Here is an 18729-nt window from a genome sequence, read left to right on the forward strand (position 1 = left end):
GCCAGATTTAAATTCAGGAAACTGAATCCTCTGACTCCAGGCCCAGAGCTCTATCTTCTGAGCTACTTAACTCTCTGTTGGGATTACTATGGTAAAAGGATATAATTACTTTTATAGTTGTTACTATGTGTTTGAGTGCCAGCTTATTTCTCCAAGAGCCTCCAAGCTTGCAAGTTCACCAGCAATGACACCTATATTGGGGAGTTTGTACTTTATTATTCTTAATCATTGATTAGAAAAATGACCTGATTCAACTTGAGACGTGACAGGCCTTGGAATGGTGAGGCTGCTGCTGCTAGTGATAATAATGATAATAACATTTATAGAGTGGCTACTGTGTTCCAGACTGGGTGCTATTCACGTTATACATATTTGATCCTCAAGGCAAATATGGGTGGTAGTTCCTACTGTTATCCTCATTTTACAGATGAGGACACTGAGGCAAACAGGCTCACCTGGCTCCCGAGTCTCCTTGGGTCCAAGCCCGAAACACTGGTCACATTAGATCTTGGGGGATAACAGAGAGGGCCCTTGACTGAGGTTGGGGAAAGTGCCTCTGGGTCACACAGCTAGTAAGTGTCCGAGGCTGGATTTGAACTCGGAAAGATGGATCTTTCTAACTCCAGGCCCAGAATGTTGTTCACTCAGGTGCCCCTAGCAGCTCCTCCTCTCCTTACTCCTTGCCAAAGTTTTTTCCTTTTGATTTTTGCTTCACTGCTATCTCATAGTCACAGGTCAGGGCAACTTCCTGACAGAGGCTTGAGAGTGTTTCCAGTATTCTGATGATCCTCCCTGGGGTATTTTGAGAGAGTTTCTATCTAGGCAAGACGATCCTTCATTGTGAAAACAGCCTGGTTTATTTTGGCAAATCCCTGTATTATTCCAAGGCCAGCTATATACTTTTTACAACTCTGTGTACTAAGAAGAGACTCAGGGGTATTTATTTGAGTTAATATAATTGAAATCCTCAGAGGAGGCAGGTGAAGAGCTATAGGAACAGGATGGTGAACCTTGTCAGCCACGGTCCTACTGTTGGATGTTTTGGCTTACCTGGTGTTCTTTGTTACAAAGGGAGGACTCGATCCTTGGACACATCTGGATGTGACTGTAATGCTCCAATATGTCTCCTTTGTGCAGATGCATGCATAGGCTCCCTTGTAAGAGTCACAAACATAGAGTTTTAAATCAATATACACACGTGTTTATGAATACATACATCTAAATTTACATGTAAACCTCTCTATTTGTATGAGTGTGTGTATTTAAAGAGGAAAAGTTGATGCAGCCAAACACATGTCTAGCTGGATTACAGACAGGTTCAAAGGGAGGGTGATGCGTCTTCAGGGAATAGATTTCTTTCCCCTCCCTTTTAGAAGTGTGGAAGGAAAAGTTTTGACTGAAAAGTTTAAGAGGTGGTCCAAGGTCAGAGCTCCCATCAGAACCCCCCAGCTCTGAATTCCTTTGTCTTGTTCCCTGACCTTTTTCCTAGGAATGATGGACCTTCATCCTTTAACAGTAGAGATTGCAGTTGGACCAAGTCCTTTATCCCAGCCTTGTTAGTTGTCACAGGTGTAAACTGAGGCCCAGGGGGTTTGAACCAAAGCTCAGCTACTGGTGACCCTGGGCAATTCATTAAGTTTGCCTGGGCCTCAGTCTCCTCATCTGTAAAATAGGGGCTCACCTGGCTCCCGAGTCTCCTCGGGTCCAAGTCCGAAATGCTGGTCACATCTTGGGGGATGACAGAGAGGGCCCCTGACTGAGGTTGGGGAAAGTGCCTCTGGACATCTCCTCTGCTTGTTAGTTAACATTCGAGGCCCTCTGACAAAAGGAAGTCCAGTGACCCGGCCGGATCAGCAGTCAGCTTACCCCCTGGTCAGGCCTTATTGTGCTCAGGAAGTCAAACCATTCCTGCTGTTCACACGGCCACAAAGGCCTCCTCAGACCAGAGGAAGGGCCTAATTGACATGTCCGGTCTCCCAGACAAGCTAATGCAGAAGCTGGGAGGGGGTGGGGGGCAGCCCTGGGGGGGAGCGGGTCAGGTCAGAGGTTACAGACACGACTCCCTGCTGTATCCACCATCTATCCGGAAGCCCAGCTGGGAGGCGAGGGCCGGGGAGCCAGACAAAGACCGTGCCAGGCTCGTTTGGCCACTCAGCCAGGGCTTTGGGAAGTGAGGGAGGCAGGTGAGCAGGAATTCATCCAGTCCTGCCTGAGTCAACTTCTGGGGCTGTCCTTTCTCTTACCTGCCTTGGCTTCCCCTTGGGTAAGAAGGGGGTGGAAAGAGAAGGTGCCCACAGGCTGTATCCAGGCCCAAATGACATGGAAAAACCTTAAGAAGCAGGTCATAGTCCCCAACACTCTCCCAGGACAGTTGACTCAAGAAAGAGAGCCTGCCCACAGTGCGGACTCAGAAACCTGACTCAGAAACCCCGCTGGGTTCCTCACCTGTAAAACGAGAGACTGGGCCCAGTGACCACCCTGGCTCCAGCTTTTAAACCTGAGGGCCTGTTCTTCCAGGGACTCAGGGGGGAAGGACTGGAGGCGTTCTCATGGCCCCAACAATGAGTGTGAACCCGACTGGAGCAGATGGTCTCTGAGGAAGGGGGTGCCATCCTGGGAGCCAGTGGGGTGACGCGAGAAGACCGATCTTATTTCTATTATAGAAACCATAGAGATGGAAGAGCCCACAGACACCATCTCTACCTAGTACCATCATTTTGTTAGTGAGGAGATTGAGGTCCAGGGAGAGGAAATCAGTGTTTGTTGGTTTAAACTCTTCTGCCAAATCCAGCCCTTTGATGACTTTTGAGCATCTCTAAAACTAAAATAAAATTTGAGACACAACTTGTGTAACATGTTTGTTGGCATGTGTGAAATAGATTTCATGCATGTGTATGCATATGTAGCATGTATATACCTACATGTGTTGTGTATATGTTAGTATGTGTATCTGTATATAAACAGGAATAATAGGAGGAGCTAACCCAACCCCAGCATTTACAGATGGGGAAACTGAGGCCAAGTGATGCTAAGTCATTGCCAAGGTCAAAGCTTGATAGAGTCAGGATTTAAACCCAGGTCCTCAGATTGGAAATTCATTGCTAAATTTTGATCTGATCATCTCTAAACTGTCTTGGGCTAGACTTTACACAGGCCATGACTGACCTTCAAGCCAGTTGTTAGCGGTCCTTGGACTCTTTCAGAGGGAGGATTAGATTGGAAACTCCTCGAGGTTAGGAGCAGCTTTCCATTCTTGTCCTTGGCCCTGCAGGACCTGGCCCATGGTAGGGGTTTGATAGGTGCTGGTTGCATCTGCTGGACAGTGCCTCTGTCTCCTGAAGGATGCCAGGGCTAACATTGGCCCATTATTATTTTGAAGACTTGTCTTAGTCTACATCACCACCATGGTGGGGGGAGGGGGGCCGTCTGGCCGTGCTGTCTGATGAGGGCCTGCAGGCCGCTGAGATGCCGTTGCTAGCCTCAGCAGCCCTCCACTCCCTCACTTGCTTTGGAAACCCTCAAATTCATAAAATCCATCTTGGAGGGAACCCAGGTCTTACACCTGACTCACAGGATAGCTTTGGCTGGAGCGAATGGGGTTCCCATGGTAACCTGGAAGCCCCCTCCCTTCTCCCTCCCTTCCCCATCCCCCTGCAGTTTCTCAAAGGCACTTGGTATTAGAAAAACAGAATTCCAGATGTGATCCAGTCTTTGGATATCCTGTTCCCGGGCCATGCCTCACTGTATTTGAAGTCAGAACAATTCCGCTCGCCCCTTCCTTCTGTGTGGTCTAAAGGCTTTTTATTAGCGCTCATGTTTTCATCCTAACATTTCCTCCCAGCTTAGTCCTAACGATGGGGTTTATAGCCTTAAGTTTCCCCTTCTTGTCTAATCATTATTTTGCTCTCTCCGAGAGAAACCAACCTCAGCTTGTCTAACAAATGCTTCCTACCTGGGCAAAGTCCTTTTGTCTGTAATTGATGCCCTCCTTAGCTTGTTGGCTGTTTTTTTTTCTATTTCTCTTCCTTTTTTAGTTTTTTTGTCTTCCTTCTCTTAACTGGAACCTGGTCCATTTATGTCTGAGGTCTTCTGTACCTTTAAAAAGAGGCAGCCGAGAAGGGGATGGGATGGTTTGTTCCTACCCGAAGGAGTCTCACTTGGGAAATGCTCTCTACGTGGACGTGCTCGCATACGTTTCTCATTAACGTTGATGGAAGCTGCGTGTGTGCATTGGGGAACAACTTGGCTCTGGCTCTTGAGGCCCATTTTATAGCGCACTTTTTAAAGGTTTGAGACTTCGAAACAATCCCTCCTCATTGTAGGATGGGTCCCACGGACACATGTGTACACTGGGGCCTGGTAATTAGAGCCCAGCTGGAATTAGCGTCCAGACCCAGGTTGTCCTGTGGGCAAGAGAAAGCAAGGCTGCCGAGGTGGCAGGAGGGATGGGAGGTGGGCCGTGTCCTATCCGTGGGAGGCGACTCTGAGGTCTGGTTGTGGGAGGCTGGGACAGCATCAGGAACCAAGATGTGGACTCTTACATGTGGATCCCACTTGGCTGTACAACCCTGAGCAAGCCACTTGGAGCTCTGCACCTCATTTTCTCCATTGGTGCAGTTCTCTTTCTCGTCCTTTATGTATTGGAAATGGTTGTGTTTGCTGAGGATTGTTAAAAATCATAGATAAGGAATCAGATAGCTTTGGTTTGAATCTCCATTTTGCCATCCACACATGTTCCCTTAGACAAAGCATCTCACCATTCTTGGTTTTAGACCTTCCTTCTGTGAGTCCTAAAAACTATAAATCTTAAAAATATAGGGTTAAAATAAAGTGGCAGAAAATATAGGTTAGACATGAAGTTTTATTCTGGGATTTGCCATTAACCTATAGGTGGAGGCCATTATGGTAATGACCCCCTTGCACTGAGGCGGAGCCGGATACTTATCCGCCTCAAGGGAGGGAACAGAGTATACCTAACAAGAGGAGACAAATCCTTCAACCTCCCTGGAGGCCATCATCTTTACACAATGCTATTTTGTCTGAGGGTGGAGGCTTCCTTTCCTGGACTGCAGTATAGGAGGGCAGGACCTGTCTTCCAGCATCCTGATCTTTGTCTTCCTTGAGTTTGTCATTAACAGAGGGGGAGAGAAGTCTTTGACTTCTTACCTTCTGGCAAAGGTGACTGTAAAGTAAAGGCTTTTCTAAAGAAATCAACCTTTTAACTGGGGGGAATATAATTGTGAAAAACATGATTATTTATTATTATTATCTTTGACCTTGGCTCAGCAGGGCCTGGCCCATAGTAGGGATTTATCATGATTATTGCGGTTATTATTACACTTTGAAACAATGGGGTTGGGACAAACGGCTTTTGATGCCCTTGAACCTTCCTGCTTCCGCGATCACCTCGGAGCCCACTTCACAGAAATGCCAGTGGCCTGGTGCTACTGTTGTTATTATTTAAAGAATCTAGTCCAGAATAGGTATTTAAGAAATGACGAATTGGAAAAAAATTTTTTTTACCATGCCAACACATATTGAACATGTTAATATTCTCTGGGAAGTAATTCCTGCACACAAATCCAATGTATGTCAATGTCTTCTATCTGAATCGTGCTACGGAGCTAGTTTAACCATTAAAATTTCTTTGAGGTTGGGAAATAGGGAGTTGAGTTGATAAGAGCGGTATGGTCAACAGGCGTCCTCTCTCTGGATGGGAGAAATCTCAAACAATTGTCCCTTCAGCTTTCCTTTGGGGACCATGAAATCGGTACCATGTGTGTGCTGATTAGCACCACATGAGAGATGGATTGTGATTACAGATTCGGTCAGATGCACAAGGCGAGGCTCTGGGGGCAGTGATTTCCTACCTCCCTGACCAGATCTCTCTAATTAGCCAAAGATCCTTAGGTCCCAGGGACAGGCACAGTAATTGCCAGGTGGGGTCCTGCGCTCTCTCCTTCATAAAAGAGTGAGCTGTGCACATTAGATGAAGCTGGTGGTGTTCTTGTAAAGTCGCACTTTTAATGACCAAAATGTCAAAGGGATATCTGAAATTGATTGGAGCCCCAGATCGGCCATGTACCTTGCTTTACCCGCGTGTTCCTGCTGTACCTGGGAGAACAGATTTCTTGGAGGCTGAGGGTTTGAACTGAAATAAAAATAACTTGATAAAAAAGCAGAGAGCTGTAGACTAAGTCAAATGACTTCCAATCCTGTCTTTCCCCAGTCTGTTATTTCCCTGCCTCAGTTGACCTCCTGATTATATATATATATATATATTCCTGACTCTGGGGCTGGTGCTTTATCCACTGAGCCACCTAGCCACCCCCTCCTGGTAATATTGATAGCAAAAAACAACTCCCATGTCAGTAGTTCTTAAGATTTAAGGGGAAGAAGCAGGGGAAAAACTCTTAAAATCTTAAAACACAATTTGAAACCAATAAGATCTGGTTTTGAAACCTATCACTGATACTTCAAAGAATTGGGAAGCGGGGCAGGTTGCCTGGCTTCTTCTGAGTCATGGTTTCCTTATCTGTTAAATGGAGATCAGTCAGTATTGAACACCTACTGTATGTATGCCGATAACAGACCCTTTCTCATAGAATTGTTCTGGGGATCAAGGAAGCTAATGTCTGTACAGGCTTTGCAAGCCTTAAAACACAGAATAAATCTGAGCTATAATTACCACCTTCATTTTAGAGAGGAGGAACCGGATGCTTGGGAAGAGAAGGAATTTACCCAAGGTTGTTGCTATTGTCAGAGGCTTTGGTCTCCTAACTCTAACTCATCCTTACCTCTCCGTGCTTCCTGAGTCTTACAGGTAGTCTCTCCAAAAGTATGGATTGAACCCTTGCATCTTCTACAGTGTATTAGAAGTTCTGCTTTTGCTCCCTTTTCTTCCCTATATAGTCTTGGACAGTCACTTCATTCATTCATGAGATAATCAGATCAGTGACAAGTTCATAAAGCACTCTGGAAAACTTTGTAAATACAAGCTATTACTCCTCTTCTTCCTTAACCTCCCCTGAGCCTCAGTTTCCTCAACTGTAAAATGAGACTCGTGAATTGGGTGCTCTCTAAACTACCCATTTCTGTCTTCCTTCAATATTCAGCATTATAGGAGACCTCCTCCCTTCTTCCTCACTTGCTAGTGTCTCCCTTTCCAAAGATACTTTAAATTTACTTTCTTATATGTGCACATTGTCTTCCCCATGAGAGTGTGAGCTCCTTGAGGACAGTCCCTTTTTCTTGCTATCCCCAGCTACCGCAGAGTAGGTGCTGAATAAATGCATGTCCATTATTTATTGATCCAGTGAACCAGTAACTTTCCTTTATAATCTCTGCATTTCTGCCTCTCTTGATGCAAATGAAAAACTTTTTCCCAGAGAAGATGAATTTAAGCCTTTTGAACCAAAGTTTCTATAACTTCAATAAGTTGAAACTTTGCAGGCTTCCTCTAGGAAAGGGAATTGCAGTTCATTCAAATTATTAAACAAAATTGAAATACTTGATTTTGTCTCTTAGTCTTAGAGCCTTCCTCTTAGAAAAGAAAAGGTTACAATATAGTTTTTCCAAAATCCAACAATTCAAAGCTGAGTTCCCCAAAATTACAGGTGCTGGCCCCAGAGTCACAGTTAAGTCTGCGGCAGTAAAGTACGTTAATGGTGAAATCAGTGCCCTGCAATGTCTTCAAAGTCTAAAGGTCTCCTTAGGGCCACATCACTTTTTCCCTTTCTCTTGTTTCTTCTTGGGCTGTCCCTCACAGAGGAGGCTCTGGATGGAGTAACCTCATCACTTGGCTTCCATTTCTTGCTCCAGGCTTTTGCTTTTCCCCATCTGGTTGGAAGACCAGAAGATGGTGGGTTGTGTTTTTTTACTTTGAATTTCGTTACTTTAGAACACTTAAAGTTTATCTTTTTTTCTTTCCTAGTAAAAGATGTTTTCTCCATTATGGTTCCTCATTCACCGTTTCCGTCTCTGCTCCAAGAGTGTGCAGACCAAAAGAATTTTATAGGAAAGCTCCAGGCAGCAGAGGCTCGCTGCTTCATGGGGCTTGGAACAAATTAAAAGCGGCCTGTTCAACAGATGTTCGGGATCAATTAAGTAAGAATGCGGGACCCGGAGGCCATGGCGCTTGCATGTATTTATCGTTCTGAAGTTAGACACGACAAACAAGGCTTCTTAATTGTCGGCTAATTAAATATCAGAGCTGCTCGGTTCCTAAAAGCTTGGGAATGTTTCCTGAAAAGGGAATTTTATTAGGCTGGGCCCTGTTTGTGGGCATTGTTGACTGGATTTAGTAAACAGTCCCATCTTGGCCTCCTTGGACTGTGGGCTCTGCAACCAACCAACCGAGTCGGCCAATCTCCATTGATGCTCAGCCGGTCCTTCAGGTTCTTAATGTGGGACTTATGAAAATGAAACCTGGTCTGTTGTGTGTGGGTCATTATACTGGCTGAGTTTGGTGTTCTTTTATGGGTGTGGGATGGCCTCCAACACATTTTATACTCTGACCTCAGGTTTGGGAGACTCGAAATTGGTAAACCTGGAAACCTTCTGTTTGGAAGCCTCAATTTCCCCATTTGTTAAGTTGGGATTATAGTCATTGTCCCAACTTTTACCAGTGTGGGGGAGGGAAGGAGGATGGTAGAAAAATGTGGAACTCATAAACTTGCAACTGGATGGATGATAAAAACTCCCTTTGTGTGTAACTCAAAAAATTAAAATTTCAATAAAGGGGAGAAAAAACTCCTACCCCCCCCCATTACAAAAATGTCATCTATTTTTGCCCATGATTGACTCCATCCTAATAAGATAGTGGGGCCCAATATCAAGTTAATGGTGCAATGATTAGAATTAACTAAAAAGTTCAAATCCAGCCTCAGGTACTTACTAGCAGTGGGATCTTGGACAAGTCACTTAATCCCCCTTGCCTCAGTTTCCTCATCTGTAAAATGAGCTGGAGAAAGAAATGACAAGTCACTCTGGTATCCCTGCCAAGAAAATCCCAGATGGGGTCACAGAGTCAGACACAGCTGAACAAAATTTCATCAAAACAATTCCCCACCCCTCTCTGACTTAGTTCCATCTCAAGGATTATGATGGAGAATAATAATAAAAATTAAACTTTACATAGTGTTTTAATGTTTGAAAAGGGCTTAAAAAGATTATATAGTTTGATTCTCATAAGCCTGGGAAGAAGAAAGTGTTCTTCATAGCTCCATTTTATAGATGAGGACCAAGTTGGAGAGAGGTTTATTGACTTACCCAGGGTCACACACTAAATAAGAGTCTGAGATTGGATTTGAACCCAGGTTTTGCAGGCTGTTCAATCTACTGTATCACCTAGCTACCTGAAATAAGCTGGTCCTACTGACCCTCCTATTAACTCTCACATCTCCCATTCCCAGCTAATAAGCTGGTCCTTCTCCTGCCCTATAGCCGGCCGGCAGCCAGATGCTCCTCCAACCCTCCTGAGCCGCCGTTTTTCAGAGGTCCCAACCTATCATGGGACTAAAAGGTGAAGAAAGGGGGTTAATCATTTCTTGCTTCACCTTCAAATAAGGACCTTGTTCTCCATCATTAGATTTCAACACTGGGGAAGTTTCTGCTCCTTAATTGTTGTCTACAAGTTTTTGGGTAGGAGGGCTCTATAATCTCCTAGCCATAAGGAGGAGAAGCCAGGAGGTAGGTCTTCTCCTCTGCTCCCCCCCCCCCCTCCAGGTCCCTACACCCATTTTTCAAAGGTAGCCTCTTGAAACCATGTCTTCTTTTCCAGATTTGAGAAATCAGAGACCTTTGTCCTCACAATGCTGAGCTGAACAGAAATGCCAGGAGAAAGGATGGGTGGGACCTTCCACAGGCAGAAGACTCCGTGGGCAGGAGGTGGGGGAAAGCTGACATCTTGGGCTGGACAAAATAGGAGGGGACCCCAGAAGACAGAGGGACACCCCACCCCCGTCATCCTCATTGCTCTCTGCTCTAAGGGCATTGTATTATTGTGATTGTTGACCCTTCCCTGCATTTCTTATCAAAAGTGGCCTTTATTAGGATCTACCATGTTCTGCCTACAGTGTATGGAAGGAATGCTGGTCTCAGGGTCAGGAAACAGGTGCTACAGTCCTGCCTCTGACTCTAAACGGCCCCTTCTCTTCTGGCCTCTGCTCCCTCAAATGAAAAAAGGTTGAATAAATGGAGTCCATAGAATCTGCCTCGTAAGCTTTCTCTGACCCAGTCAGACGACCAGATCCTAGAACCCAAGCTCAAAGGGAATTTAGAGACTATCTAGGCTCACCCCTCATTTGACAGATGAGGAAACTGAGACCAAGGGAGATAAAGTGTAAATAACTTTGTATACCTTCTTAAATGGATCTGTAAACTCAACTCTCTTCAACCCAGTGATCCTAGAGATGGAGGACCTATAGCTTGTGTTTCTGTTGTAGCAGCCCAAGTGCTCGGACTGAATAAGCATTCAGTAAGGAGGTCCAGTTGAGTCATTCAAGGGAGTCAGGAAAGTGACTCTGAATTATTGGACCAGACCTGTGATTACTGAATTCTTGATGGGGAAATGCTCCCCACAAATGAAGAGCAGTGACTCATGTTATAAAATTACAGAATCTCAGTGGTGGGAGGGACCTTGAAAGTCCTTCTGTACCCCCCCCCCCACCATCGCCACCACCGCCACCACCATAGATGGTGTGGAACCAGCTCTATTTGAATGTCCCCGGTAATGGGGAGCTCTCTACTTGGGAGCCTTCTGGTCTTGTTTCTGGGCAAGACTTAAAGGTTATAAATAGCTTTTGTAGGGAGTCAATATTTGGGTGTCATTCTCTTTTTTCTTTTTAGTTTATTTTTTGCAAGGCAGTGGGGTTAAGTAGTTTGCCCAAGGCCACACAGCTAGGGAATTATTAAGTGTCTGAGGCTGAATTTGAACTCGGGTACTCCTGACTCCAGGGCCAGTGCTCTATTCACTGTGCCACCTAGCTGCCCCTCTTTTTTCTTTTTAAATTAATTAAATTAATTTATTTTCCAAATTACATTCAAAGTTAGTTTTCAGCAATCACTTATGTAAGGTTTTGAGTTTCACAGTTTTCTCCCTCCCCCTGTATAACCATGTTAAACATACTTCCATATTAATCACGTTACTCTCTTTAGAGAACAGATGGGAGGCAAGAATGGGTTAAGAGATTCAGCTTCCTGCAGTGTGATTTTCTATTGTCCCAAACATTGGACTAGTTGGTGCCCACCTTCTTATTCAAAATGTCATGGTTTTTTTGTTTTTTTTTTTTTTGCAAGGCAATGGGGTTAAGTGGCTTGCCCAAGGCCACAGGGCTAGGTAATTATTAAGTGTCTGAGGCCGGATTTGTGCTCAGGTACTCATGACTCCAAGGCCATTGCTCTATCCACTGTGCCACCTAGCCGCCCCTCAAAATGTCATTTTTAAAGCCCTTTTTGTTTCCTTAGTATTTTTCTCACAAGTTTTAGCTCATTCTGGGTGTGAGCATTCCTGACACTGTTCTTTAAAGAGAAAAACAAAGTAATATTGATGTTTTTTTACATTGCTCCCAGGTCTTGGTGACTGTTCCCTCCCCCAGAGCACCCTCCATTACAACAAAGAGGCCTATTGAAGCCAAGCGAACCTTCCCGTTGGCCATGTCTGATGGTGACGCCTGCTCCATTCTGTACCCAGAGGCCATCATCCCTCTGCCAAGGGGAGGGAGACATGTTTCACTACCTGGCACTGTTCTTACAAGTTTGTGCCATTCTTGACTTTGCCCCTACTTGTATATTTTTTCCTTCTCCTTTTTATTGTTTTTGGAGGTAATGGGGTAAAGTGACATGTCTAGGGTCACACAGCTAGTAAAGGCTAAGACTGGATTTGAACTCAGGTCCTTCTGACTCCAAGGCTGGTGCTCTCCACTTACCATCTAGTTGTTTCTCCTACTTTTACAAAGAATATCCATATAAAAACAGTTCCTTAGAGAGCTCCCTATGTAGCCATATTGGTTGTTTTATTTGTTTTTCCCTTATTATTTCTTTCTCTATCAGTAGTATTCTCTTCCATCCTTCTTAAATTTGGTGCCCTTGGAGAGTCCCTGGCCATAGGACCACACTTACTGTTCTCTCCAAACCTTCCTTTTTTCCTACCAGCATCTCAAAGTCACCAGAGATCCAACTTCTTCCAGGTGCTTTGTCCCTTCCCACGTAGGGTAGAGTAAGGGCTATGATGATCCAAGGCAGGTCCTCTCTCAGGTTTCAGAGATGACGATGGAGAAGGCAGGACCCCAGGCTTCTAGCCCATTGACCACTGCCTTCGTCGTCCAGCCACATCATGGAGTCCGGGGGAGAATACATCCCAAGTCTAAATAACAGACGTGAAAGCCTCTCTCTGGCTCTGTTTCCTCATCTGTAAATTGAGACTTAATGGGCTCTGAGGTCCTTCTAGCTCAAAGTAAGTAGCCTACCACATAAGAGGCAGTACAGAAAGTAAACAGAGAGTCCGAATGCTGGCTCAGAAAATCACGGGTCAATCCCCCCTCCTCCACATTCTGCCTGTGATCATTGGAGCACTTCAAACAATTCTCTAAAACAGTTAACAGATGAAGAAGTGCCATCTTCCAATAAACTGCAGTCCTGAGCCCTGATCTCCCCAGTAGCTAGCATTAATAGAGTACCTTAAATTCACAGTTGGAAAGGACCTCAGATGTCATCTTGACAGTCGAGGTTAAGTGACATATGCATATCTTATTTGAATTTCAAAACACTCCTATGAGGTAGGTATTCCTATTTTATAGATGAGGAACTTGGTTCACAGAAGTCCCTCATTCCATGGTCATAGTGACAGTAAGTTTCAAGGGCAGGATTTGAACCCACGTCTTGCAGTCCACCGTGACCAATGTCTCACAATGAAAGAAGGGTAACAGCTGCCTCTAGAGGCTGCCATGTCCCCAAGGCATCAGACTTGGTAGAATCGTACCACCAAGGACAAACAGGTAGACATGTAGCTTAGTAAGGGGTCATTGAACAGGTGATGCTGAGCCCCCAAAGTCACAATTCTGCATGCCATTGATGCTCAGAACTTCTGCCTGGGCAGGGACATTTTCCCATTGAACCCCAGCCCCCACCCAGGGCTTGAAGGATGGGAAGAGGACTCTTTTAGCCAGTTTACATGTGAAGCTGTTGAGCCGGTCTAACTAAACTCATTGAGGCCTGGCCCACTGCCCATTGTCAGGACCTGGCTGTGTTCCAGGGCTTGCCACAGAGAAGACTTTCGTCTTGTAAAGAAGGCCAGTGGGGTCGAGTTCTAAGACCTGGGCATGACCTATTTCCCCCGGTCCAAAAGGAGGGAATGGAAACAACAGCCCCTTCATTGCTCTCCCAGATGATATGTCCTTTCCCTAAGCTGTGCCTAATGGGATTGATTTGCCAGCATTTTCTCTACCCTACAAATCAAAATGAACTAACACTTTTTGTTGTCATTCAAGTCTTTTCAGCTGTATCTGACTCTTTGTGACCCATTTGGGGGTTTCCTTAGCCGAGACTCTGGAGTGGTTGGCCATTTCAGTTTCCAACTCATTTGACAGATGAGGAAACTGAGGTAAACAGGGTGAAGTGACTTGTCCAGAGCCATATAGTTAGTGTCTCAGGTGAGACTTAAACCCAGCTCTTCCTTACTAATGTCCAAGGAAAGGACATTAGGAGAGCCTTATTGCCTTCTGAGATCCTGCAGGGGATGATGTGTATAAAGCATTCTGCAAATCTGAAAGCCCTCTGGGCGTCAATCCCTGATGGTGATGATGATGATGATGATGATGATGATGATGATGATGATGATGATGATGATGATGATGTCCATTCTCCACCCACCCCCCTGGGTAGAGTCTGGGTTTTCTTTCTCTGCAGCTGGTCCATCCAGATGTTGCAGAAATCAGAGTTGGGTATCTGAGCTCCAGGATACAATTTCACTCCAAGCCACTAGCATCAAGATAACTCCAGTTTCTTGGCCCACCATCCTGGGGGTGGGGGCAGGGGCTGGGAAGTCGGCTGCAGATCGGTGGCTCCTGTTGGAGACATGTGTAGATGCTCCCTCTTGCTATGGCTGCTAACATGGAGGGTTTTTCCAGCCCTTCCCCGTTGGAGTGGAAATGAGCCATGCCCTTGGCAGGATTTATCCATGGTTTTCCTTCCTCCCTTTCTTGAGGGCTCACGCCCCTCTTGAGGGGCCTGCAGATAACTGCCCTCAGACACATTTATCCGAATTAGAGGAAGCGTGAATTTTTAGATGCCATTCCTGTGGATGGGGATTACCGAGAATATAACTTGAGCATGTGGGGGAAAAGAATATTCCACAGGAGGCTTAAGCCCCTCCATTGTGGGGCAGACTCTGTAATTAAAGGGGAAATCTGTTGGAGTTGTTGTCCCTATTAAAGCATTAATGCAGACCCAGTGCGTTGCCTGGAGCCCCGAGCTCCAGTCTTGAAAGCCTTTATTTTAGGACCCGTTGCGTGATTCCTCAGCAAGGCCAGGCTGGGGAAGCAATGAAATAGTTTCTCATTAAATGCGATGCTTTATTCCTCTTCTTGGTCGTTATCCCCTGGAATGAGAGACCTGTATTTTTGGCTTTGGGGAACCTCCTCTCTGTTGTGGCTTTGATGGTTTCTTTACGAACCAGGTTGTCTGGGGAAAAAATTTCCTACCAGAGCAGGATGTGAAGTTTGTTCCAGCTGGAACTGCTCCCCGCCGCCATTCTCCAAGAGTCTGGGGGAAACTGTTGTTTTAACTGGCAGACCCGGAAGGAGGGGCTGCTCTCAGACCCATGGAGAGCATGCAAGGCTCTTCAACTTGGTGGGAAAGGATGGGGATGTTTGCTCTGAGAGGGCAATGTGGCGGGGCCTTCCTCATGGGGGTGAGCGTATCTTGGTTGGGATGGAGAGAGGCTGAGTCCCTGAGCCCTTCTAGGCTGGACTCCAAGGAGGTGCTGCCTTTGGCATCAAGGCTTCACAACCTGGGCTCCAGATAGACTCTGGTCCCTGTAACTTTGGACTTTACTAACCTCCTGTAAGAAATGGAGCTTTTCCTTGGATTGTTTACCAATCTTCTTCTGGGACAGGTTGGGCACCCTTTGGCCACATAAAGCTGGCTCCAGATCCCCTTGAATGAACTTCACCCATGTATCAAATATACTTACTTTAATCTCTGTGCATGTCGTCAGTTGGTCATTATGGTCTTCTTTGGTAACGAAGGACAAGAACTACCCAAATATACTCAATCTATGTGCGTTGCCTCCTCTGGGAGACTCGGGGCTTCTTGAGGCCCAGGATGGTTCACTTTCTGAGACACACAAGGTGCCCACTCCATGGGAGAGCATTGCTTGGCTTCTGGGCAAGGGCAGAAGAAACTGGGGAAGCTTAAAACTGGAGAAGGAAGAACACACAAGCTGCCTTCCAGGTCAACCTACGTCGAAGACGAGGAGACTTGTTCACTCGGTCCCATGGGGTGGAGCAAAGAGCATTGGGGGAAGTTTCAAAGGTCTGTCTAGGGGTTGAGGGCACCCTACAGCTGCACAGGGAGGGCCCACTTGAAGGTTACCCACTCTCTGGGAGTGATATAGAAGGTTGGCATGGGCTGGGCTGAGGTGCCTCTGAGGCCTGGGGAGAGACTACCTCAAACACTTGTTCATTCTACTCAGTCATATTCTCTTGTTTTTTCATAGGGAGTGGCACCAGTCAGCAGGAACAGTGGCCAGCCTAACGTCACCTTTAAATACGACAGTGAGTAACCAATTTGAGTTCTAAAACACAAAAGTAAAACCCAGAGATACTCTTTGTTCAGCCATTTCTCAGCCAAGTCTGGCTCTTCGTGCTTAGCTATTACACTGTGCCTCGGTTCCTCCTTGTAGATGATTTTATTTTATTAAGTCAGTGAGAGCTTAAAGATCTTGATTGGACACATGCAGTTGGTTGTGAGTCAATAATAACCCCAAGAATGTTGTTTTCAAATCATGGCTTGGTGGTCTTGGCGGTCTTGGACTAGTCACGTACTCTGCCAGGCCTGGCTTTCCTTGGTGGGTGTTCTGGTCCTGAAGTTGAGAACCAAGCGATCTAACTTAGGACTGGAAGCTTTCCTCTAGATGGTCCAAGCATGTGATCCAGGTTAGAGCATCCTGGACAAGCCACTCAACAGCTCTCTGCCTCACTTTCTTCATCTGTAAAACGTGGATAATACCACCCACCTCCCAGGATTAGTGTGAGGGTCAATTGAGATAATGTTTAGAACTTGGAAACCCTAAAGGGGTAATTAATTAAAAGCTAGCTGTTATTACTATTTAACTTTGCCAGAGTAGTCCCTTTTTGCAAACAAGTCATGGAGTCGTACCTTCTTAAGACTTGCAGGCTAGCCCCCCAGCTTCCCCTGTTCACCTACTTGGCTCAGTCCCCAAATTTCTTAGAAAAACCCGTGAAGACCGGCTGTTTTTGTCTGTTCTGTGATATGGAAAACTGGGAGTCGGGGGTGGGAGTGGGGGAAAAGATGGCAGTAATCGGTGTGGATAATTACTACTCAAGTAAAGAATTAGTCATAAAAACTTAATACTCCACACCAAGAAACCCAGACTGAGCATGTGAGAGCCTCTCCGTCCTGGCACTCTTACCAGCTGCCCTGCCCAATTCTTCCCACCCCCCTCCCCTGGGGTGGTAATGTAAACCCCCAGGGGTCAATAACACTAAAGCCCCTATATACAATTTCCCTCCATGTTATATCCATGATGTCATAGTTGGGCATTGGAAACATATGTTTTTAAGTCTGGCAGAGTTGCCCACCTTCTGAGATGCCCCTTTCCTAGGTATGCTTTTTCAGGATTTGAGTAAAATGAATCTGGGGAATTTTTAAACATTTTAATTATTCTCAATAGTGTATACAAAGACCACAATAATGTAAATGAAAACTGCAGGAAGAGGAAGGTGAACTCTGAGTAACGGTAATTCTCAATACTGGAGAAATGATCATAAAACACCATTCTTTCCTCTCTGTAAAGAGAAGGGGGGTGGGAGGGACCACAGGTACAGAGCGCTGAATACACTTCTCGATGGAGTCCATTGTGTCCCTCGCTTCTTCAGAAGCAATTGTATTGTTGTTTTGGTGTTGTTGTTTTTCCGGGGGCAGCGTTCACGTCCGTTTTTAGACGTTACGCGATCTGTTCACATAACATGAATAGCAAAAGCCATCAGCAACAAAAGTTGATTGTTCTCATTCTCTCTTTCTTAAGACTGTACAACTTACTTGAATCCAGTGGGAAAACACATGATTGCCGACGTGCAGAATATCACCATCAGCCAGTATGCTTGCTATGACCAGGTGGCCATCACCGTACTTTGGACAGCAGGAGCCCTGGGTAAGCAGAGGAGACCCACATTGCTCGTGGCTTTTCCCATATAACTTTGGTAGATGATCAATGAAGAGATGATGATGATGAGCCAAGCCGTTATCCTGGGAACTCTTTTCCAGTTCTTCCTAAGGGTGAAAACCTAGGGTCTTAACACCATGAGTCTTATTAACAAGAAGAGTATCTCTTAGAGACAGGGCTGTCTGCTTAGGTCTGTTGGTCTCTACCATTTCCCCCAAAACAATCACAGAAGCTCAGCCGCCATGTTGTCCAATCCAACCTTGGAGAACAATCTCTTTCATAATACACCAAACTTCAGTATGAGGAAAACCGTCTACATAATTGACTATATCAATAACAAAACTAACAGAAATCATGATTCCTTTCAATAGATGCTGGAAAAGCCTTTAATAAAGTGCAACACCCGTTCCTATTAAAAATATTAGAGAATACAGGAATAAGTGGGGTTTTCCTTAAAATATTGAGCAGTAATTATTTAAAATCATCTATAAGCATTATATGTAATGGGGAGGTCATCCAGCCTTACTTGAGAATCCCATTCCACGCTGGAATAGTTAATTATCAAAGGCTTTAAAGTCTCCTTAGATTGAATTGGAAAATGTAGTTTTTTCTTATTATTTCTTTCTTTTTCTTTTTTTTTTGCAAGGCAAAGGGGTTAAGTGACTTGTCCAAGGTCACACACCTGTTTTCTTCTAAATAATAAAAGCTTCAATTACTCTAGCACTTTGCAGGTTCCTTCCACCTACCAACTCTGTGAGGCAGACAGTGCTTATGATAATTATTCCCATTTTACAGATGGAGAAATTGAGACTGCAAAAGGTAGACTGAGCCACCATGATCACAGAACTAGTTCATCTGTGCCTTGGGATACGAAGTCGGGTCTGCTGATTCCAAGTCCAGTGTTCCAGCCATGCTTCAGTGGGAGATAGCCAGGGCAGCCCTCTAACCGTGTTGCCAGACAGAACGTCATTTACATCTCCTTGATATTTTCCTCCATTCAAGCTCAGGATACTTGGACAGACTTACCTATAAACATAGAGTTGCTTATCGAGTTTAGAATAGGGAGTCTTGAGTTTTTAGTTATTATAGCACCCTTTGGCAATCTGTGGTGAAACCCTCATACCCCATCTAGAATATTTTAAAGTGGCAACTAGGTGACTCAGTGGCCCCGGAATCAGGAGGACCTGAGTTCAGATCTAGCATCAGACACTTACCGACTCTGTGACCCTGGGCAAGCTACCGCCTCAGTTTCATTGTCTATGAAATGGGGATAATGACAACACTTACCTCAGAGGGTTGTTGTGAGAATCAAAAAGTCTGATAGC

General features: G+C 45.3%; 1 protein-coding gene across 2 annotated transcripts in view; it reads left to right on the plus strand.

Moving 5' to 3' along the window:
• Nucleotides 1-18729, plus strand: part of IL17RD (interleukin 17 receptor D) — a 78599-nt gene that overhangs the window by 33516 nt on the left and 26354 nt on the right. For both annotated transcript variants that reach the window (XM_074199127.1, XM_074199128.1), the window contains exons 2-3: nucleotides 15716-15773; nucleotides 17267-17392. In XM_074199127.1, coding sequence (XP_074055228.1) covers nucleotides 15716-15773; nucleotides 17267-17392 — 184 coding nt within the window. The remainder of the gene's footprint in view (nucleotides 1-15715; nucleotides 15774-17266; nucleotides 17393-18729) is intronic.

The sequence above is a fragment of the Macrotis lagotis genome, chromosome 8, assembly GCF_037893015.1.
Source record: "Macrotis lagotis isolate mMagLag1 chromosome 8, bilby.v1.9.chrom.fasta, whole genome shotgun sequence".
In the NCBI taxonomy this organism is placed as follows: domain Eukaryota; kingdom Metazoa; phylum Chordata; class Mammalia; order Peramelemorphia; family Peramelidae; genus Macrotis; species Macrotis lagotis.